This window comes from Phyllostomus discolor, chromosome 14 (assembly GCF_004126475.2).
Source record: "Phyllostomus discolor isolate MPI-MPIP mPhyDis1 chromosome 14, mPhyDis1.pri.v3, whole genome shotgun sequence".
NCBI classification, from domain to species: Eukaryota; Metazoa; Chordata; class Mammalia; order Chiroptera; family Phyllostomidae; genus Phyllostomus; species Phyllostomus discolor.
In genome coordinates, this window is record NC_040916.2 from 46757140 (window position 1) to 46780396 (window position 23257).

At 55.7% G+C, this 23257-nt stretch overlaps 1 protein-coding gene across 1 annotated transcript; it reads left to right on the top strand.

The window, feature by feature from the left end:
- The first annotated feature begins 1238 nt into the window (after window positions 1–1238).
- Window positions 1239–23230, top strand: RORC (RAR related orphan receptor C). Its single transcript, XM_036015830.1, has 11 exons — window positions 1239–1531; window positions 3744–3778; window positions 14590–14675; window positions 14981–15122; window positions 16346–16858; window positions 17088–17209; window positions 18138–18270; window positions 18436–18543; window positions 18705–18815; window positions 19985–20094; window positions 22937–23230. The coding sequence occupies exons 1-11, from the start codon at window positions 1254–1256 to the stop codon at window positions 23096–23098; spliced, it is 1800 nt and encodes a 599-aa protein (XP_035871723.1). The 5' UTR covers window positions 1239–1253; the 3' UTR covers window positions 23099–23230.
- The last annotated feature ends 27 nt before the right edge of the window (window positions 23231–23257 follow it).

Sequence of the window (23257 nt, forward strand, 5' to 3'; positions counted from 1 at the left end):
AAGCCTGCCTAAGGACAGAGCCCCAAAACAGACCAACATCCTGTTTTGTGCAGGGAAGTGCACAGAGGTGCGTGGGCCACGAATTTACCAAAAGGACACGGGGATAGTCAGAGCTCAAACGTGCAAACACACACCCTACTCTCCATACAACATCATCTCCCAAAGTTTCCACCCCACTCTTCCTCACTCCCCATCTCCTTTGTCAACCATTTGGGGAGTTGGAAATTCCTCCTTTACTTCTAACTTTTGTCCCTCAAACTGCAGCCATTGGGAGACTCTGGGAGCTACCCAGGAACACAGGTGCTGATGGCAGCAGAGTGTGAAACTCCAGGGCCAGGCAGGAGTAGACTATGGCGAGATGGGAGGGCCCAGAGGGAAGGGACAGCTGCCTGCCCTCTCCACGCCAGGTGCCACGTGCACCAGGTGGGGGGGAGTGGGAAGGTCACGAGGCTGTGGCGTGGCCGGCTTTTGCTCTGCTGTTTACCAGCTGCGAGGGAAAGCAGGAGGAGGTGCCAGGGAGCCTCCCCACTGCAGGCTGGCCCCTAGCCAGCTGGTCTGTTGGGTAACGAGGAGAGCCAGGCCCAGCTAATCAAACTCTGGGCCAAGGCTGTGCAGGAAAGAAGTGGCATCCTGGACCTGCTGAAGCCTCCCCATCCTGCAGCCCTCCCCTCCACAGAGCCCTTCTTCAGTGCAGGTGCCAGTGTGGGCCCACTCAACCTGGGGGACCTCCTTCCCTCCAACTAGTGAAGTGTAGCACCTCTCTTCTCTACTCCCCTCCCATTGTTCCTCTGCTTCCACACTCCCTCAGGCCCTGACAGCCCAGGAGGATGTGGAGGCATCAAGGAGTCCAGGAATTGTAGGGAAGGGCAGTGAGAGAGCGGGGCTGAGCAGGCAGTGGCTTCAAGGAACCAAGGGACCACTGGGATGTCTGATCACATCCTGGAGAAGAGGTACAATCCCTCCAGATAAGCGTACCTCCCTCTCCCATCTCCCTATCTCCTGTCATCTGTCGGGGAGAAAAAGCACTTTGTGATTTGGAAGTCACAAAGACCCAGGTTCAAATCATAGCTCAACCACTTACTGTCCTTTTGCAAGTGTGTTAAATCATTAATACCTTTGAGCAACACTTAGCTTATGGATAAATCTGGAGTAATTATGTTTGCCTCCTGGTGGGTGTTGTGAGGATTGAAGAAAATCATGAATCTACATAAAATACATGGCAAAGGGCCAAGCACACAGTAGGTGATCAGCAAATGCTAGTCCCTTTCCCTTCCCTTCACCTGTCCTGCTGCTCCTCAGAGCTCCAAGTCTGTTGCTTTGGTCCCTCCCCTTGTCCCCTCCTGGTGCCAGGACGCTCTGCCAGCCACTCCTTTCCCCTGCCTGCTGACGGGCCAGGTGCTCCCTGCCTCCACCCTCCCCCCTCCCCTGGGCCCTGCTCCCTGCCCTCCTGGGCAGCCAGGGCAGCAAGGACGGTACCCAGGGAGTTGCCCCATGGACAGGGCCCCACAGAGACACCACCGAGCCACGAGGGGTAAGAGGCCCTACGCCCTGCCAGCAGGTGGAAGGGGTTGCCAGGAGGTCCAAAGGAGAGGGAGAGATGGGACTGGTCAAGGAGCGAGGAGGGAGGAGGAACAAGAGAAGAGAGGGGAGAGATGGGCTGTCAGGGGAACACAGGCAGGTGAGACAGGACAAGTCTCGATAGAGGCGGAAGGAGGGGCTGGGGACGTGACAGAGGAGGAGAAATAGGAAACGGGGAGAAATGGGAAATACATGGAGGGAAAAGAAAGGGAGAAGTGAGGAAGGAGGAGACGAGTGGGGTGGGTGGAGGAGACAGGGGCACAGGCAGAGAAGCTAGATCAAGAGAAGGATCAGAATGTGGGCAACCCCCGCCAAATGTCAGCTGCCCCTGGCAGCAGTGGGGACACTGCTGTACAGGCTCAGCTGTCTGGGACTGGGGAGCAGTGGCTGGAAAGGTAGCCACTACAGTTCTGTTCATTCACCAGCGGACAAACCTGTCCTGCCTATGAGGATGACAGACAGAGCCGGGGGGAGGGACAAAGGTGCCCATGCACACTGGCCCAGGGGCATGCGGTTTCACTTCTGCAGAGAATGTGGGGTACTGAGCCCGGGGAGGTAGGGGACAGACAGTCAGGCAGTCTCTGGCTGCATGAGCCGGTGGTCTAACCCAGAGACCCTCTTAGAGCACGTTCGATGGCCACATGCGTGGTCAGCTGCGCGCACTGAGGGGAAACCGTGAGTTTCCCCTCACAGGGGCACCTGTCAAGCTCTGGGGCCCCCTGATGGAGGAAGAACGCCACTGCCAGGCATGCAAGGGGACACCCCCCACCCCAGAACTGCTCTGAAGTGCAAGGCTGGAGGCCAGAGAGCAATGCCAAGGTGCCACGTCAGAGAGGAAGCTGGGTGGGGCTAGGCAGGATCAGCGGGGTAGGCAGGAGGGGCCGGATGGAACCACTCCCACCCCCAACCTAGCAGGGGCCAGGCCTTCAAGTCCACTCGGCCCAGCAGAGGAAGCCTGCCAGAGGGACAGTGTGGGGGCTGGGGGTGGGAGGTGTCCTGGATGGGAACACAGAAGGAAAAATAGAACAGAAAAGTGCATTCAGAGCCTAGGGGAACTATGGGGGGCATAAGGCAGGGCTGCAGGGTTTTCTGGAACAAAAGACTGGCCCTGTAGCCTGTGAGGAGCTGCTGTACGGATGTAGCAAATGGACCAGGTCTGGGGTGGGGGAGGGCCTTCAGGGGCTCCCTTGGTGGGTATTTAATAAATGCTAACCGCATGAATGAGCAGCCCTCAGTGATGCTCTAGCTAAGGCTTTCTCCTCAGCAGCTGCCCCTCTGGAGGTCCGCGCCTCCCTACTTACCCCACATCAACTTACCTGTGCTCCCTGCTGCCCGCCCACTCTCCACCCAGACAGGTGCCACAGAGCAGGTGGGAAGGGAGGCCTTCCCGTGCAGCCTGGTGTGTGGAGGAGCCAGGGCCTGTGGAAGGCAGAGCGAGCTCTGTGCTTGCAGCTCCCCGGTCCTCTTCCTTCAAACATCCTCACCACCCTACTCTCAACCCCCACACCTCTGGGATTCCCAGGTGCTTTCAGGCACAAATAAACACCCAAGGGACTGAATGCCCATGGAGATTTAACTCTGGCTGAAGAATATTGAGTGAGCACCTCTAGTGGCCCACGCCAGTGGAAGGCTCTGGGAAGAACAGGGTGAACAAGGCAGACACAGTCCCTGGCCTCCCCATCAGGCTTACCATCTAGCAGAAAAGCCCCGGTTCACAGGTAATGACACAATTCTATCAGTTAGGTGATGAAGTGACTGCCAGGAAATCAACTGCAAGGCGCTGAGTGTGTAAACACCGGGGCAGGGAGAGGGGCATGTACAGCTTCTCCAAGGAGGAGGTGGAATGGGAGACTTGGGGGCTGAGGAGAAGCTGGCCAGACGGAGGGCGAATGAGAGAAGGGCCTTCCAGGCAGAAGGGACAGCCTGGGCAGTCCCAGAGCCGGTGAGGAGCTGGTACTCCTGAGGACTGGGAAGAGGGCCGGTGTGACTGAAAGGCAGAGAAACAAGAAGAGGAGGTGCTGTGGAGGATGGTCCCACCTTCTCCTGAGATACCAGGTTCCACTAGGAAGGAATGGGGTGCGGATGCGGGCCTGTGAGTGGGGGGAGTGTCTCTCGGTTCCCGTGGTCTTAAACTGCTGGCCCTGACCCCTCTCTTCTCTTCACAGTGGTCTTCTACTGGCTGCAAGGAAGACCCACGCCTGTGAGTAGAGTGGGGCAAGGACTGGTGCTGGGGTGTGGAGAGATGGCACAGAATCCAGCAAGGGCTGTGGGAGGTTCTCGTAAAGGTATGTAGATGATGCAGAGGTGGAGGAGCCATGCAGAGGTGGCCCAGCCTGATGAGAGGTGGAGCCCAGAAAAGCAAGGAAGAGGGGAAGATGAGGAAAGGAGAGGGAGGGGTGGAGAAACCTCAAGGTCAGGGTGATGGTAGGAGATAAGGAAGAAGCCTGAAGAGAGGGAACGTTGCAAAGAAACCAGGAGACCAGTTAAAAGGGAGCTGTGGGAAAAGGCCAGAGAGGTGCTGGACAGAGACACGGGAGATGCAAGGGGCTAGGGCAGGGAGGCAGAGAGGCTGCACCAGGCTTTGTGGCAGCGGAGCCAGGTTTGGTGTTCATCTGTGGTTAACACATACTGAGGTGTGAAAGAACCTGGAGCTACGCTGTGCAGGGCTGGAGAGCAGGAAAACCCTCATCTCTGTAGAAAACACAACCGAAAGGGACACTCTGGGTCCCAGGGCCCTGGAAGACTGAGGCTACAGCATGTAAGGAGGGGCTAGAGTTTGGGAAGGACTTCCCAGTGGATACTAGGGAGTAAGCAGTACCCTCTCTAGGAACCTCTCAACACATCAGATCTGCCCTCCTGGCTTGTGGGAGAAGCTACTCCTTCAGAAGATGCACCCACTCCACCTCAGCCCCAGAGCTTATATCCCATCAGAGCCATGCTCACCCTAACAGCCGGAGGACACTCAGGGGGAAGCCTCCATGAGCAGCGGTCCCTGACTTGATGAGGACAGCTCTGGGGCAGGAGACACTACCTCTCTGGCCTTTCCTTGAATGGCCCACCAGCTTCTCCTGAGGGCTCGCTCCCACCCCTTCTGCTGCCAGAATAGCCTAGCACCTCCCTGTTTCAGGTGGAGGAGCCATGGAGGGCAGCAGCGTCGCTCTCTGCCTGAGCTGGACAGACAGGGGCTGGGGGCCATCCAGGATGCTACATCCTCCTGGGTGGGGGCTTGCTTTGCTCAGCACAATCCTGATCAGTGCCTCGCCTGCCCCTAGCCACAGGGCCCCACGGAAATGCTGAGCAGGGCCCTGGGAGGAAAACGGGTCAAGGACTGACGTGTGAGCTGGGGGAGGAGAGCCAGGGACCTTATGTGGGTGGGGGGTGAAGGGGGAGTTTTGGAGCAGCTAGAACTGGAAGAGGCTAAACTCCATTCCTACCCTTAACCTCTTACCACAGAAACCTCGGCCAGGGCCACACACCCTTATGCCCTTCCCAACTCATTGGCCCTGAGCAACCCTCACCCCCTGCATGTCCTCCCGAAAACCCAAGCTGGCAGCCCTTCACCCAATCCAGTGCCCAGGTCCTGAAAGCTGAGGAAGGCCAGCAGGGGAAGGCCTGTACCAGGCCGAGGAGCTACTGGAGTTCCGGCAAGATCAGAGACCTCTTGGGAGACTGGACCCAGAGAAGCCAGGAAAGGTTAACACCTCACCTGGCACTTCAGGCAGAGAGGCCCTAAAAAAGGGGCCCCAAATTGAGACAACCCCAAGAAGGGAGAAACTCAGGAGGGACCACCAGACCAAGAGAAGGCCTGATTACTAAGGGACCCTGAAAAGGGAACCCCCCCACGCTGAAGTACCCCATATAGAGCAGATGTGAGCCTGAGAGGGCCTCTAAAATTGATTGGGCCCTCAGAAAGACCCCCAGGCCACAAGAAGCCCTCCCAAGCTGAGACGCCCACAAGAGCAGACCTGAACCAGAGAAACCATACCATTTCTCAAGTGGGATCCGAGGCCAATCTGCCTGAGTTTGAATCCTGACTTTACCACTTACTGGCTGTGTGACCTTGGCAAGTCACTTAACCTCTCTGTGTCTCACTTTCTTCATCTTTGAAATGGGGATAATGGTACCTGCCTCATAAAGTATCTTATGAAGATTAGATGATCCACATAAAACATTAAAAACCATTTGTGGCACATAGTAAATATCATCATCATCATCATTATCATCATCATCATTCTAATTTCAACAGTTTTGCTCCTAAGGAAATTTCTGACGGACTAAGCCCTCCTACAGATCTCGGGCATTTGTCTGATTATTTCTGCTACTATTATAATTTTTTCCCTAGCCCAGGGCACACACCGTGTCCGCAGGGAGGCCATGAGCACAGTGGGTAGGGGGCAGCCTCCAGACTGCGCCTCAGTGGGCACGGCTGCGGGCAGTCCACAGGGTCTCAGCTGGAGCATGCCACTGCCCGGGGCAGACATCCTGTGACTTACCTCTAGAAACATCCCTGTCCCTGGAGTCACCTGGCACAGAGGGTCAGACTTGGGGGTCCTCCAAGGGAGGGGGAGTAGCAAACTGGCCCCAGGCTCATGTGAGCTCCATTCTGGCTCCCCAGCCAGAGCTACCCTGTCAGGTGGAAACAGCTTTTACCGCGTGTGGCTGTCGCATGTGGTTTTGGAATTTTCCAACGCCCCCTGTGATTGGCTGCCCCGCCCCTCACACCCTGCTCCAGGCCCAGATTGGCCACATGAGGCGCCTGTCATCCTACCCGCTGCACCCCAGGGAGGGGTGGGGGGTGGCAGGGTGGGGGGGTTGTCACTCGGCCACCTGTGTGGTGCTAGCTTAAACCCCCTTGCCCAGAAGCATTGGGGGAGAGCTGGGTGCAGAGCAACGAGCACAGGCTCTGCTGAGAGGCCTCGCCCCCAACCCTGCTGCCAGCTGCGCCCCATCTCTGGACCACCCCCTGCTGAGAAGGACAGTGAGCCAAGGTGGCAAAGTCCCGCAGTTCAGCCATGAGAAGTAAGTGAATGGGGTTACCTGGGAGCGGGGAGGCTTGGATCCCATAGTCATGCCCAGGCCCTCAGGAAAGGAGGGGTGTCTTGGGAACGAAGTGAGCAAAGCTGAGTGCTCTCCCCAGGCAGGGTGTGTCCCAGTCAAGGCCAAGGTCTGCTGGGAGATGGGTGGAGTAGCTGAGGAGCCTCGTTCCCCAGGCAGTTCTCTTAGGGCAGCGATAGTAAAAGGGCTTCTCCGTCAAGAGTGCTGGAAAGGATCTCCAAGAGTGCCTGAGGTGCGCTGCCCCCTCATTTTAAAGAGAGACTGAGACCCAGAGAGGCCAAGAGCTTCACTCCAGGCACACAGCTACAGTAGACGGAGGCTAATGATTAACAGGCGTCCTGAATGCACTCCCCCGGCTTGCGGTGTGGTGTTGTTCTCTGGGCCTTCAACCTGCCTGGGAGTGGGGAGGAAAGGAGGCCAGAGGAGCTGCTGTGCCCTGGAGCAGCAGGGCGGTGACAGTCAGGTGAGGTCAGTAGGCAGAGGGGTAGGCAGACCCCAGCATCCAGGCCTCAGAGCCACCACGCTTTCTGCCCGGACCAGGGACATGAGGACCAAGTAGAATCCAGCCAGGGTGCCGTGAGTGCGTGTGTCCCGAGGTTCTGACATCTATCTGATGAGGGGGGTCAGACAGTGGAGGTGGAAGCAGAAAGCTTTCAGCTTCACCACCTTCCTGGCCGGGCGCCATGGGCCAACAGCTGGTGGGCAGATATCTGAGGTCCCTGTGCCTACTAGCAGGGCAAGGGTGGGTGAATCTGCCAGCCCCCGTGTTCAGGTAGGAGAAGCCAGAGAGCCTCTCAGAGCACTGGGCGAAGGAGAAAAAGGGAAGCCCTGTGCCCTTGTGAACTAAACCCTGAGGCAGCCTTAGCCTCAACCTGGGGTCTTCCCACAAGATGCAGAAGCAAAGCCATCTCGGGACCTGGAAAGACCCATGGGCTGAGAATCTAAAGACCAGGTTCTGCTGCCACCTCTGTCACTGACTAGCCATGTAGTCTTAGGCAAGTCACTGAGCCATGGTCTCCTCATCTGCAAGACAGGGGACCTGAATTTAAAAACAAAACCAGTTTTGAAGAGGCTCCCAGTTCTGATGGCCCAGCACCAAGGAGAGAGCCCCGGTCCCCGAGTGAGGCACCTCAGGGTAGTGGAGGACACTCAGCTTTCCCAGAGGGTGGACAGAGAGGAGGAAAGCAAAGGGAAGAGCTTCGCATCCACACTTGGGATGGGGACTCCAGGGCAAGTGTATGAGCTGGGGTGGGCCAGGAGGGGCGAGGAGAGGAGCCCAAAACTTCCACAGGAAGAAGGACCTTTTGGAGGGCTAGTTTCCCTTCTAGCTTCTTCCCACCAGCAGCAAAGGTTAGCAGACCTGTCTTCCCAGAAATAGTCTCAGATCAACAAATCTGCCCTAGGAACCAATGACTGGGTGTGCTTCAGTGTCTGGCAGGAGGGCAGGAGTCCCCAGGACTGGGTGGGGGCGACACAGGGGCACTTCTACATGATACCCCTGCACAGCTCCATCCAGGCTGGCAGGAAGGAGAGGGGGTCTGTGTGCCAGTGGTCCTTCTCACTTGGACATCTCCAGTTATGTCACAGCCCCATCTTATCTGACTGCCCCCCCATGAGTGTCAGCCACCCCCATGCCCTTGGATGCATCTGGGGCAAGGTTGGAGCACTGGGGACTTGGAATTGTGATGCACCCAAAGACCAAGGAGCAGGAACAGACTGAGAAATAAAGAGAGATGCAGAGGCCCAACTCAAAGGACAGAGATTAATGTAATTAATGTAACACATGGGAAGGAGCGATGTCCTGATGGAGATCTGAGTGGAGAAAAACCAGGAGAGCCAAACCCCCGCGAAACAGAACTGGAGCGCAGAAGACAGACAGGCGCACAGCCTCAGGGAGAGATGCAGTGGGCGGCCCACCTGCGGGAGAGGGGAGACGCTGAGCACCGACGGGGTCTAGGAAGGGGGAAAGTAGGAGGCACAGACTTGACGGAGTTTTTGGAAGGACGGGACAGGCTCCCTGCTCCTAAGTAGAGAGGAAATGTCCGTGAGCCAAAAAGTCCCCAGCCAGCCAGGAGGGCGGCCCAGTCATCTCGCTCAAGCCACGGCCAAGGTGGAGCCAAGAGGCCTAAGGCCCTGGTGTTAGGCCTGGGTGAGAGGTGGGAGGATGAAGCACACAGGTGCCTGCCTGTCTTCACTGTACCTGATCTTTCTCAGGTCTGGTCATGCTAATGAGGAGCATGGGCCAAAAAGATGTCCACTCACCCTGAGCACCAGCACCATCTGACTTTACAAAGGGCCCCTCCTTTCTTGCATCACTCCTGCGCCTTCCTCTTTTCCTTTCTTCCCATTCCTAACAAGGATCCCTCTCCCCCAAAAAAGATCCCAAACATCCCCCACCACCCCACCCCCAGCGCAGGGCTCCCCAACCTGTCCCATCTCAAGGAGACATGGGTGTCGGCATGGCCGCCCCTCCCAAGTGCTCCCTCCCCCGTCCTACCTCTGTGCCCCTGACTCAAACAGGGAACAGGGACTTTCCCCTGCTGCAGAGCTCTCCAAGAAACGCAGCCCTGGGGTCTCCTCCTGTCCTCCAGGGCTAGTCCACTCCTTCTGCTGCTGCCACGCTGCCCCTTCCTGGGACTTTGGACTCAGAAAGGACAGAGATCTATTTTGGGGGAGGGATGGTAACGGGGCAGGGCCTCGGGTCCAGAGCCAGGGTCTTTTGAGTCCTCATGGCCTGAAGGAGCAGCTGAGGCCTCTGGAAAGGAGATGCAGCCCTGGAGACAGGGGAAGGGGCTGAGTGTGATTGTCTGGGCTCCCACTCCTCAGGCCTTCCTCCTGGTGATTCATCCCCTCCCCCATTCACTGGTTGTTTTCACTCAATTCTTTTGTTTCCCCTCCTTTCTCCTGTCCCAGACTGCGGGGGTGGCGGGGGCACAACGAGGGGGGTTTCAGGTGGCTGGCTGTCTTTCGTGGCTTTTCAAAACCCCAGACTCTCCCTCGCCCACCTGAGTTTTAGCTTCGCTACTTTCTCAGCCCTGGGATCTGGGTGTATCAGCAGAAAGTTCTTGCTTTGGCTGGGAGGAGTGCTCACCAGGTAGAGCTGCTTTTATCCTGACCCCCACCCAACCCTCCCCCCTTCTCCCCTGCGGTGGTACCCACCACCCGTGGTTTCCAGCTTTGCAGAAGCTGCGGGAACTGAGAGCTGAGAAAGGAGGGAGGCTGGCGACAGGCTGGGGCACACAGTGGACCAGCTGTGGTCTCTGTGGGGAAAGGGACTGAGAGTTTGGGCCACAGGGAGAGGGGTGGGCGCCTAAGCTAAGAAAAGAGACACATTCATTCATTTCTGCAGAGAGGTCTACTGAGATGTATGAAAGCCAGTCCATACCCCAAAGGAGCTGTGGTCTTCAGAGGAGTCCCAGATCAGGAGCTCTGCTGGGATGGGCGAGCTGTTCCACCTGGACCTCAGAAGCCTGCCCCTGAGAAATGGGTAAAGGCGGAAGGAGGCTGACACCACAGAGGAAGAGCTGGGACAGAGGGAATGTTGTCTCTGGATCTTTGCACGAGGCATGAGTCCTGGCCTTAGTCCATGGGTGTCCTCCTGAATTCCATTCCTAGCCCACCCGCCTCACTTCACACTTGCCCCTGTAGCCAGTAAGCGACCTATCCCCTATCCCATGCTCAGTGCGTTTGGGCAGCTCATCCTTGTAAGGTACATAGCTAAGCTGTTGAGGACACTGGCTCTCAAGTTAGAGACCAGGCTTCAGATGCCAGATCTGCCCCTTCTGGCTGTGTAACCTTAGTCAAGCCATTTACTCTCTCCTGGACTCAGTTTTCTCATCTGTAAATTGGGGACCATACAAGTAGTACCTACTTCACAGGGTTGTTGGGATCATTAAGTGAAAAATGTATACAAAACCTGGCACAGAGCTACAAGGCAGCCAGCGCTTATGCCTATGGTTATTACTGCTCTTCAACCAACCTTGGAGAAAACGAGACAGAGAAAAGAGGGAATGTCCAGCTCTAGACTGACAGAGCCCAAAGAGGAGATGAGGACCCCAAGTTCCTCTGTCTGCATCCATTCTCCACCAGGCTGGGGTGGCTCTGGGGTTTGAGGAGAGAGATCCCCCAGGGTTGCAGCCCCCACTTTGTGTCTACCACTTCCTCTCTGTGGCATAGGGCACCTGGACGGGGCCCAGCGCTGGCTTCGCAGGGTGGCACAGGACCAGCTCTGGATGTATTCAAAGAGCGTTATCAGTGAATCTCGCAGCTGTGAAAAGGGTGAGATTAGAGGAGGTCGGAGGGAGGGGAGCACAGACGACTTTGTCTCTACCGGTGTTTCCCCACGGAGGACGTGCCCGTAGGAAGTTCCCTGGTGATCCTTCAGTGTCTGAAGCAATCCCAGAGAGATTCACTTTCTTTTCCTAGTACTGCGCCAGAATGGTATTGTTAGAGGTCACACTGGACGATGGAGAAGATACCAGAATGAGCTAGGGAAGAGACCACCAACGGCACCCTCATCCCCCGGTGGGAGCAGCCTAGCACAAAATCAGGAAGAGGGGGGAAACTCTTGCCACTCAAAAGTGTAGACTAAGGCCCAGGAAGCTTGGGTACCAACCAGGAGCTTGTTCGAACATGGAATCTGGGTCCCCCGCTCAGACCTCCCAGGTCAGGACCTACATTTTAACAAGATCCCTAGGCAATCTTGTCTGAGACAAAAAGGGCTAGAGTCATCCGGGCACTAGATGATTTTAGAAGACAGCGTGCATGTGTGGGCATTTCTCTCTCCTTGGAATGAGAGGGCTTCCTCTGATGGGCCCCGGGAGACAGCGGCAGAGAGACACACAGATCTTCCCAAAGCAGCAGCGCGGGCAGGGCGCGGACAGAGGGAGGGCTGCTGTGGGAGTCGTGCTGCAGGCTTGCCTAGACGTTCCTGACCTTTGCTTGATTCTAGTTCCTGGCACTGTCAAGCGTTTAGATGGCAAGTTCCTGGCAGGCCAGGCTCCCAGGCAACAGTTTGAGTAATCCTGTGATTACTCAGCTCCCCCTCCCCAATCTGGGTTCCCAGCACCTGCTGCCTCAGGGCAGTGGCTCAGGGGTAGATTTAGAAGGTGAGGTATCCGAGGTGTTTTTCAATTCCTGCTGCCCCCACCGCCACCTCTGTCAGTCCCCTTCCCGGCCTCTGCCCTCCCCTCCCCTCCTCCACGGTCACACTCATGCACACCGGGACTTTCTCTTTGAGGTTTTGGGTAGATGGCATCAAAGGGGACACCAGTGGCCGTGGAAGGAGGGAGAAGAAGGACGAGGGCCTGCCAGCGCTGACAGGGCCAGGACGTGAGTGGGTTCTCTGTGGTCCTTTGGCCATCTCTCCACCTCTGGGTCTAAGTCTCAGTTAACCTGACCCTCTGGCTTGGACCCTCTGACTCGGTGCCTGTCTCACTGAGTGCCTCTGTCTTGGACTACAGCTGGGGACACGGGAGAGTGGCTGGCCTGGTGGCTGGGGTCCTAACTCAGACGTCCCCCAGACACGGCATTGCGAAGGGGGCCTGTGGCTGGCCACATTGTCCCACGAGAAGGGTGAGGTCTTGGTGACACTGTTGTGAGGTTCCTGGGACCAAGACCAGCAGCAGGTCAGGTGTGGGGCAGAGGCCTGTGTCTGGGTCACCCGTGTGGTCAGCACACACACGCACACGGATGTGGCTCTGGGAGAAGGGAACAGGCAGGGAGGCCTGTGGTCGACGGCGGGCCTGGAGCCTGAGTTCCCACTGTGGCTTGGCCTAATCTCCCTCCCGCTTACTTTTTTGGGTGACCCATGTTGGTTTCTCCCCTCTCTGGGCTTAGGTCCACTGAGTAGAGAGACACCACAGTGCTGGGGGGAGGTGTTGAGGGAGGGCAGACTGGATGGGGTGCCACAACGTCCATCCATCGCAGATGCCCACAGGCTTTCTTTGCCCTCAGCTCTGCTCAGCGGTAACAGGCACGCACAGTGCTTTCCGCAGGCGACATCACTTAACTGTACTGCCTGCAATCACCCGGGGGCAGCCAATGGTGTTTTTATCCTGATCCACGAGGGAACTGAGGCCTGGAGAATCTAAGTGGCTGGACGGACATGCAGGTGTCCCCACATTTTCCGCCCTTTTTCTAAGTACTCGAATGCCTTTTGTTCTCTCTTCCCCTCTATGCACTCCAATCTGCTCTGAATGTATTGGAAAGAACCTGAAAAGCTCACTTCCCGTCTGTCCTGGACGATCAGAGATTGCTGTGTGGGTGTTCGGCAGGCAGGTCGGGCTGGGGGGCTGGGGAATGGAGTCCTGATGGAGGGTTTCAGACACCCATCCGCCCTGTTCCCCTTGAGGGGGCAGCTGCTCACTCTGACTCACCTCAAGGCCGGCCCGAGGGGAGGATGGTTCAAGGATGATGGAAATAACATTTCAGAGAGTGGTGTGCAAGCCGTGGTCACCCTTCCACCTCACCTTTCAGGCCCTGCACGCGACCAGGGTCTAGGTCTGGGCCAGAGGGGAGCTCACAGGAGTGTGGATTTGCCCTACAGGCAGGCTGCCTCTTCCTCTGACCCCTGGGGGATGGCGAGGGGGAGACCTGTCAGAGATTAGTGGAGGCCTCAGATCTAGGCCACTTTTCTGGCCCCCTCTGCCCCAGGCCTCCCCCTCAGAGGGGAGGCAGCGGGTCAGCAATGGCAGAGAGGAGCCCCACACGCCTTCGGGAGTGACAAAATCCCCTGAAGCAGCAGGAGGCTCAAATCTGCGGGGCTCCCCTTCGAAGATGGGCTAGAGGCAGGCCAACTGCTGGTCGCTGAAACTCAGAAGAGAGCTGTGGGCATTGACCGGGCCAGGGCGACGTAGAGGCGAGCCCCAGTGAAGGGAGGGCGGCAGGCACAGCTTACAGCGAGCTCAGTGGGCAGGAGGGGGGTCTATTGCCCAGTGAGCAAACACTAACACGCAAATATGCATGTGTGCAGACTGGCTCAAGCAGACGTGCCTGTTGGCTTACAAATCACATGAACTTTTCATGTGTACACACACACTCAAATATGCCCAGTGATATGTGCACCCCAAAAGCAATGTACACAGAATAGCGTAATGGAAAGCTCAGGGGAATTGGGATGTTGACCCAGCTCTGGGGCAACCTAGCTGTGTGAACCTGGTGAGGGTTGGAAGAGATGGTCTCAAGTCCCAGGCAGTGGCTAACATTCGTGATTTCTGTACATTTGGTTGAACACAGAGGCCCTCATGCGCACATAAGCATACTCGCTCTAACGTGCCAATACACATGGGGCCACCCTCTCTCTCCTCAGAGGGCCAGGAGCTCAGGAGGCCCGTGTGATTCTCTCCCTGGCTCTCAAGAGTCTAGCAGAGGTGGCTTGTTTAGCCCCACTCTCCCGCGCACCAAGTGGTCTTCCCCTGCCCTCTGTGGGCCCCACCCTGTGGACTCTGCCCGTCCCTGAGCCTTCACTGCCCAGCCGAGGATGGCTGGCATCTCTACCTGGCCCCCAGGTGCCCCCTGCCCGGTTCACCACATCTTCCCACCATGCCCCACACTCTGCCCATGGGAGCCCAGCCCCAGTGGGGGAGGGTGACACAGAGGAAGCCCCCTGGGCGGGAAGCAGGTGTTTCGAAGCAGTGAAGACTCCTAGGTCTCCAGGAGGGAGGGAGGCAACTGGAGCTTTTCAACTTGAAGGGCTGAGCAGGTGGCTTCTCTGCAGCTGCTTTCTCTGCCCCTCTAGAGCTGGTACAGCTCCCAGCCTCCCCACAAAACAAAAAACAGCCTCCACAGACCCTTTGCTTAGCAGCATTCGGCACTTCACGTCTTCTATTTTGCAAGGGGGGAGCAAAGCTGGAGCCGGGAGGGTAGGGAAACACCGAACCCCTGCACCAGCAGCCCGGGACCATGGGTAGGGTCTGGTAAAAGCTCCTGGGCTAACCTCTGCTCTTTGTTTTCCAGCACAAATTGAAGTGATCCCTTGCAAAATCTGTGGGGACAAGTCATCTGGGATCCATTACGGGGTTATTACCTGCGAGGGGTGCAAGGTGAGCACACATCTGTACACCGTCTCCCAGAGATGAGGAGAGGGGTTGGTGGCCTCTGACTCCAGGGCTGGGCTCCTGAGGCAGCTAGGGTGGTGCCTCCCCTGGAGGGGCCCACACACAGTGGGGCCTTGCCTTAAGTTGGGGAAGTGCTTGCAGGACAAAGTACAATCACGCTAAGAAGTGGAGGAGGGAAAACTGATCGTAAGAGCTGGGGAAGCTGGGGCCAGAGCTTGTGGGCTGGAGGGACTGGGGACTGAGCTGGGCCCTGCCAGGATCAGCAGCCGGGTCTCCACTGCCCTCCCCAGGGCTTCTTCCGCCGGAGCCAGCAGTGCAACGTGGCCTACTCCTGCACCCGGCAGCAGAACTGCCCCATCGATCGCACCAGTCGAAACCGATGCCAGCACTGCCGCCTGAAGAAATGCCTGGCACTGGGCATGTCCCGAGACGGTGAGGCCGCGCGGCAGCCCCGGAGCTTTCCCCTCAGGCTTGGGGGGCGGTACAAATGCCCTCCGGAGGTCCACTCTCTGTCCCTCCCTGACAGGCCCTGTCTCTTCCACTGTCCAACATGGGGGTGGGCAGGCCACCCTCATCAGAGCTCTTTACAGTCGCCAACTTTAGACTCTGTCAGAACAACCTTCCTTTCCCCAAGGTCCCCAAGCCTTCCTTTTCTTCTCCTCGGGGTGGATTCTCCTCACCCTGTGCCCCCCAGCCCAGAAACCATCCAGGTTCTGCCTCTTTCCCTCCTGCCCCCTCGCTCTAGTCCTAGCCCGTCTTCCTTCCTAGCCCCCCACCCCTACCCTTGGACAAGCACTGTGACAGGAATGGCAGCCTGAGAACAACCCAGCGGCGCTGAGGATGGGAGGCCTGCTGTCCCTGGTGCCTCTCTCCACCTTGCTCACCCACCACCCCCTCACGCCCCCACCCCCACCCCCACCCCCACCACAGAGGGAACCCAAGGCGGGGCTGGGGGAGGCATGAGGTGATGAGGAGCCAGAAGGAGTCTGTCAGCACTTTTCAGCGCCCAAAATAACAAAGTGAAAGGAAACACACAGGGGTGCAAGGGGCAGGCGGGGCGAGGGGCTGTGCCCCCACACCTGGGAGGGGTTGGGGGGAGCGAAAAGGCAGGAAAGAGAGAGCAGAAGAGGATGTTCAGAAACAAGCCGCGGAGCCTGGGTTGGGCTGTGGTGAGTATCTAGGTCACCAGGGAGCCTGCAGGCCTGACCACAGGGAGACCTGTGTTCTCAGCTCTCCTCTTCCTCCGACCCTCCTAGAAAGGCGAGGTGACCCCAATACAGCTTGAGGCCCCCTACTCGACCACCCCAGCCCCAATATCAGGAGGCCAGAATTCTCAGCCTAGACTCATTGCTTAAACTCTGCCACATCTAGAAGCTGGCTTCAAGCTAGGGGGGTTTGCTCAGGAGACCAGAATGTCTGCGTTGGACGGAGCCCTGAAACAAACAGGAGAGACAGAGGTGGGGGCGGGGTGGGGGTGCGTCTTGAACAAAAGTCCCCTGAAGGGAGGTTCTCAGGCAAGACCTGAAAAGATCTGCTTGGAGTCAGCAATTCAGCTCTTCAGGGTTAACCCCACAATAATCAAAATGCCTGTTGAGTCTGCCCAGTACCTGTCTGTCCTCCTGCCTGAAAAACTCCTGATCCCCAACCTCTTTCAGCTGTCAAGTTTGGCCGCATGTCCAAGAAGCAAAGGGACAGTCTACACGCTGAGGTGCAGAAACAACTACAGCAGCAGCAGCAGCAGCAACGGGAGCAAGTGGCCAGGACCCCTCCTGCAGGAGCCCAAGGGGCAGACCCCCTCTCCTGCACCTTGGGGCTCCCAGATGGGCAGCTGCCCCTGGGCTCCTCGCCTGACCTGCCCGAGGCCTCTGCCTGTCCCCCTGGCCTCCTGAGAGCCCCATGCCCCAGGCCTTCCTACTCCAACAGTTTGGCCAAGGCCAGGCTCAATGGGGCCTTGTACCATCCCGAATACAGCCCTGAGCGTGGCAAGGCTGATGGCAGAGAGAGTTTCTACAGCACAGGCAGCCAGCTGGCCCCTGACAGATACGGACTTCATTTTGAAGACCCCAGGCATCCTGGGCTGGGGGAACCAGGACAAGGCCCGGACAGCTACTGCGGCCCCAGTTTCCACAGCACCCCAGAGGCACCTTATGCCTCCCTGACGGAGATTGGTGAGCAGCTGAGGAGGCAGAAGGGGTGGGGGAGGTGAGGGGGGCTTCCAAGAGAGAGGCCCTATAGGCACCCCACGTAAACCAGACACGAGCCAAGGGAGTTGAGGGGTCCTGGAGAAGGGATTGAGGGGGAAGCAAAGCAAGGGTAGGCCAGGCAGAGGGGTTCGTTTCACACGTGTAGGGTAGGAGCTGGCTGAGATGGAGCCCATGCCTTCTCCTCTGGCCCCAGAGCACTTGGTGCAGAATGTGTGCAAGTCCTACCGAGAGACGTGTCAGCTGCGGCTGGAGGACCTGCTACAGCAGCGCTCCAACCTCTTCTCCCGGGAGGAGGTGGCTGGCTATCAGAGGAAGGTGAGGCCAGGGGACCTGCCTGGAGGGAGGCCATCCAACCACTGAGGAGTCCAGAGATGGCTACTGCCTGCACACGGTGTGGGCTGGGGCGAGGCTGGGTATCACAGATACACACAAATGTGCGCACACCTCAAAGTGGGGGGTTGTGTACACCCCGGCAGACGGACGAGAGCTTTCCCTGAGCCCCTGCCTAGTAACATTTTACTGGGTCTCCATCACCCCAGCTTGGCGCGCTGACCTTCCTCCTCTGTCAACCGTAACAACAGCCAGAGCCCTGATTACCATTTGTTGAAAGAACGCCCCTTCTCTGCCAGGCACTGTGCTAAATGATTTTTTACATTATCCTTGGCCCTTATGACAACCGCCCTAGGAGGCTTGCATGTGTTTCTATTTTTAACAGACCGGGAAACTGAGCTCAGAGTGGTTAATAGAGTCACTCCAGGTCAGAGTGGTGGAACCAAAGGCAAATTCAGATCCACTGGGCTCCGAAGCTCATGTTGTCTCTCCGTCACCCTCTGACAGTATCACCTGCTCTAAAAACACTCGCTTGGCACTGAACTGTTGCTCCTCCAGGTTATTAAAACCTTTGGGTGTGTCCTTTTGGGGAGAGGGGTCAGAATGTTCTTTTTACTTCAACAAGATCCAAACTCTTTGAGGGAAAAGCTGTATCTTAGACTTTTTTTATTCTCCTACAAGAGCTCACTCAGTGCCAGCAACTGGTGGGGGCTTCGTAAGTGTGACTCAATGACAAGAATGGCCCCCGAGTGCGCACTTGTGCTAAGAACAGGCTGAAATGGCCAGTCGTGTTGACAGAATGAGGGAGTTCAAAACCTTCCCCCTGCAACTTGTCAGTCCGGGCTCCCAGGGGCTTGGAGTGGTCGCCGGGTCATGAAGAGGGCTACAGTGGGACCCTTCTCCTTCCCTGCAGTCAGTGTGGGAGATGTGGGAACGCTGTGCCCACCGGCTCACCGAGGCCATTCAGTATGTGGTGGAGTTCGCCAAGAGGCTCTCAGGCTTTATGGAGCTCTGCCAGAATGACCAGATTGTGCTACTCAAAGCAGGTGCCCAGGGCGGGTGGGCAGGCCTGAAGGGAAGGGGGACAGAGTGTGGAATGGGGCCAGGCTGAGTGGAGGGAGGTGGTTAAGGAACCAGGACACTGAGGGGAACAGAGACAGTTGTCTGGCTTCTTGTGACTCTGCACCTGCACCTCTCTTCCCCTCTCGCAGGAGCAATGGAAGTGGTGCTGGTGAGGATGTGCCGGGCCTACAATGCCCACAACCACACAGTCTTTTTTGAAGGCAAATACGGTGGCGTGGAGCTGTTCCGAGCCTTGGGTGAGGGTCGGGGGAAATGTGAGGGAGGAGTCCGATGGGTCCAAAGCTTCAAGGGCATCCTCTTTTCCGGGCAGATTGCCCCCTCTGCTCCAAACACCAAGAGGGTGGGTGTCCTTGGGCATGTGGTCTCACCCAGCTCGCTCACTCTCGTTTCTTCTCAGGCTGCAGTGAGCTCATCAGCTCCATCTTTGACTTCTCCCGCTCCCTGAGTGCCTTGCGCCTTTCTGAGGATGAGATTGCCCTCTACACAGCCCTTGTCCTCATCAATGCCAGTGAGTGTCGCTGGGCTAGGGCAAGGGACATTCAGCTAGTAGGGGTGTGACAATTATTGAGGACTCTGGACCTTCCAATGTGGTTAAATCTGGGAAATTGCTTTAAAGAGCATATGAGGCCATTAAAGCCCAAAATTGCTGTCAAATGAGTTAAAATGAAGATTCAGGGGAGCCTGAGAGGGGGAAACGGGAGCACAGGTGGAGTTGGAGAAGTGGGGAGATGTGACGATGAGGGAAGAGAGCCACTTCCCCGAGAGAAATGAATCTGCTTGTGCATCCAAGTCAGTCATGCCACCGTGGCACACGCTGGAATCACCTGGCAAGCTTTAAAAAGGATTGCTGCCTGGGTCTGCCTCCTGGAGACTCCAGGGTTATTAATCTGGGGTACAGCTAGAGCACCCGAGTTTCTAGCAGCCTCCCGCAGGTGTTCATAGTGTGCCACCAAACCTGTGCTCCGTGTGGACTAACTCTAAGCCTGTACGCCATCGTGGCAGGACTCTGGACACCCACTCCGCTAGCAGGGAGTGGGCTGGGCTGGCAGAATGGTCAGTATTCAGAGAACCTGGGGAAAAGGGTCGAGCAAATATCCTGAGTCTGCAGACCAAAGTTATCAGTCTTCTGGCTCTGCCAATGAGTAGAAACCTAAAAACATTCCTTAAACTGGAAATAAAGATTTAAAAGATGACTTCCAGCTATTTTGCAGACCCAGTGCAAAAGGTGGCTTGTCTGTTGAGTCAGCTACAGACTGCTACGGCGGCCTTGATGCTGACCTTGGTGGCTTCATGAAGGCCACCTCCTTCCTATCTGAGGTCATCCTTGGCTAGGGGACAGGGGCTCTCTTCTAGTCTCTTTTCCCCCCGTGGCAGAATCCTAGTGGCCAGCGTTGGATGGACTACACGAAGCATCCAGAGTACCAGAGAGAAGACAGCTTGGAGGGGGGAGACTGGCTGTTCTCATCCCTTTCATCTCTCTCCCCAGTTTTCCTTGTAGCCAGCCAGCCAAGCCCAAGGCCCCAGAACTAACCATTATCAAATCGACATACACACATGCACACACACTCAGCTGAAAGACCTTATCTAGCACAGATGTCCAAAATGGTACACTGTTTTGGTGGAAGCTAATGTCCACGGTTTTTCTTATTCTCACTATGGTCCCATCCCCTCCTTCAGATCGGCCAGGGCTGCAAGAGAAAAGGAAAGTAGAACAGCTTCAGGCCAGTCTGGAGGTGGCCTTTCACCATCATCTCTGCAAGACTCATCGCCAAGGCATCTTGGCAGAGGTAGGAGCAGTCTCTGGGGTAGAAGAGGCCAGGCTCAGCGCCAGAGCTGTGACATCAGGGCTTGTGTAGCCCATGGTCTGAGGGTACGGAGGAACATCTGCCATAATGCATTAGAGAGATTGCAACAGCACAGGAAATAAGGGAACAGGCAGTCACTTCTATGAGCTGCGTAAAGCTGGAAAGTTAGAGAGCCTGGAATTGGAAGGGACCTCCAGGGAGCAATTCAGTTTAATATAGCCAACGCTTACCCGGCACCTGCTTGCACAAGGCACTGTGGAGTGGAAAGATACAGAGATGTGTCCTTCTCCCCACTACAAGTTTTCTGTCTGCTGTGAAGGAGAGACGCGTGCACCGATGGCTCTAACATAGAATAGCAGGTAATATGCGATGTAATAATAATGCAATGAACAAAGTGCTGCTGCAGAGGTGCCGTCTCATCCTCAGGGCGGCTCTGTCAGTGGGACAGGGGTTAATATCTTCCTGTGGGGTTATGGAGACTTAAGTGACTTATCCAAGTTCACATGACTGGTAAGTGGTAAATGCGACATTTGATCCCATGCTCTTTCTACCACATCCCTCTATCCCTATGCATTTCTTTGATGAGAAATATTGGGGAAGTGTTAGAAGAGCATAGAACAGGATTGAAAATAATTGGGGGATAAAAGCAGGGAACCATAAATGCTTCCTAGAGAAGGTGGCACTTAAACTAGGCCATGAAATAGGTAAAATTTCAACAGACATTCATGAGAGCAGGGCAGGCATTTCAAGTTTAGAGAATAATACGAACAAAAATAAGGAGACAAAATAATGCCTATATGGAGAATATAGTCCATGGTACATTTTGACTAAAGTGTAAGGTCAGAATAGATTGAAGGAGGCAGGAAAGTAGCAGAAGACAAGTTTGAAAATTAGGTCAGGGAGCAAATCAGAAAGGACTTTAAATGACATATTAAAGAGCAAAGGCTTTATTTCTAGGCAATGGCAAGCCCCAAGGGCTAGAGGGATGATATCATCAGAGCTATTATTTAGGCAATTTAATTTGAAACCAGTGTAAAGGAACCGCTTATGTAAGCACTCAAGCTACAAGCCCTTGCTATGTGCCAGGCACCGTGCCCGGTGCTGAGGATACAGCAATGGCTTAAACAACAGTCTCTGCCCTGAAGAACTTGGGGTCTGGTAGGACAGATAAGGAGGGGGAGAGGCTGGAACCTGGGAGAGCAGTTGGAAGCAAATCTGGTTAGATCCGCCTTCAGAATACATCCCCTCCCATTGTCACCTCCCCCACCCCACCCAGCTATCAGTTTTCACTTGGACTATTAGAGAGAATGTCTAACTGGACCCCTGCCTGCTCCACCCTTGTCTGTCTCATGCCAGCCACACAGCACTCTTCTCAGGCCCCCTGCAGGTGCTCATCATGCTGAGAATCAAATCTAGGGTCTGTGTCATGGCCTACTGGCCTCACAGTGCAACTCCTGACTTCTCTCCCTACCTGCCTCCTTCCACTGCTCTCTCAGCTACCCAGTCCACTGGCCTCCTTGCTATCCCCTGAACACACCACACACAGTTGTGTCTCTGGGCTTTTGTACTTGCTGTTCCAGCTGCTGGAAGGTTCTTCCTGGAGCTTTCTAAATGGCTTGCTCCATCCCTTCATCCTGAAAACATTTTCCCAGAACACTTCATACAAAAAGCCCCTCACCCTGCTTTATTATTCTTTAAAACATTCTCTGACATATTATATATTTGTTTATTTTCTGGACCCTTCACTAGAATATACATTTAATAAAGGCAGATATTTTATTTTATTCACTGATGTATCACCACAGCCCGTCCCAGTGCCTACCTGACTAAGTTCTTAATGACTGTTTGTTGAATGAATAAATGAATGAATGAAGCTATTGCAAAAGCCCGGATAAACTCAAAGTATAGCCGTATAAGTGAAAAGATGATGAACTCAAACTCTTCCCTGACTGCCCCTTTCCTGGGAAACTCAGATGGGTAGAAGGGGGTGGGAGTAGCTGCGATAGGTATTCTTAAGCCTCACTTGCCTATACAGGAAACTGCAGAAGATAAATGTCTTTCTCAGCCTTTCTCCAGTGACATCTCCCTCTCTCTGTCTCCTCATGGGTCTCTGGATCTTTTTCATTCCACCTGCCACTGAGTCCTGGCAGTGCTGGATACCAGCTTAGAAACTGTTCAATTCAAACAGTTATTGAGCATTTGTGGAAGGGGGATGCAGACAGAGGGAGGAGAGAGAGACGGGGGGGAGAGAGAGAGAGAGACTGAGACACTACCCAAGGAGCTTCAACGTGGCGTGAGAAGGCGGACACACTGGATCATTTTTCTAAAATGGGATTTGAGTGCTACATAGGGGAAGGGCCCCTGACCTGGAGGGAGGAGGGGCTAGTTAGAGAAATATTCCCATAGGAGGTAACAATTAAAAGTAAGAATTAGCCAAGCAAAGAATTAGAAAGGCATTCCAGGCAAAGGGAATGGTATCAACTAAGGCAAAGAAAGAGTCACGTGACAATATGTAAATCAGGGAGCCACGGAATTTCACTATTATAAGAGCATAAATTGTGAATTAAAGGTTTTCTTTCTACGAGTAGCAGGAATGTGATTGGGGTTTCACCCAGAAATCATGTGTCTGGCCCACATGAGCATAGCCTTGCCTCCACTTTCTTGACACTCCACCTTAGCAGCGGGGGCTGGCTGTTCCACAAGTGCCGGGTGCATAGAGAGAAAGCGAGGAGGGCTCTCCTGGGCCAGGAAGGATGAGAGGACTTTGTTGCTCTGGGGAGAGCCATGAAGTACTGACCCTCCTTCCCCATTGATGCATCTCCAGCTGCCACCTAAGGGGAAGCTCCGGAGCCTGTGTAGCCAGCATATGGAAAAGCTGCGAAACTTCCAGCATCTCCACCCCATCGTGGTCCAAGCTGCTTTCCCCCCGCTCTACAAGGAACTCTTCAGCACTGAAATCGAGTCACCCGAGGGGCTGTCCGAGTGACCTGGAAGAGGGACTCCTTTCCCTTCCCAGAGCCTACTGGACCACCTCCCTGGGCCCCCTCCCACCCTCAGCCTTTTCTTTTCCCGTGCCTCCTGGAGCGTGGCCCTATCTGCTCTGTAGGACTGAGCAAATGCTGAGGCTGGTTTTCTGCCCACAGAC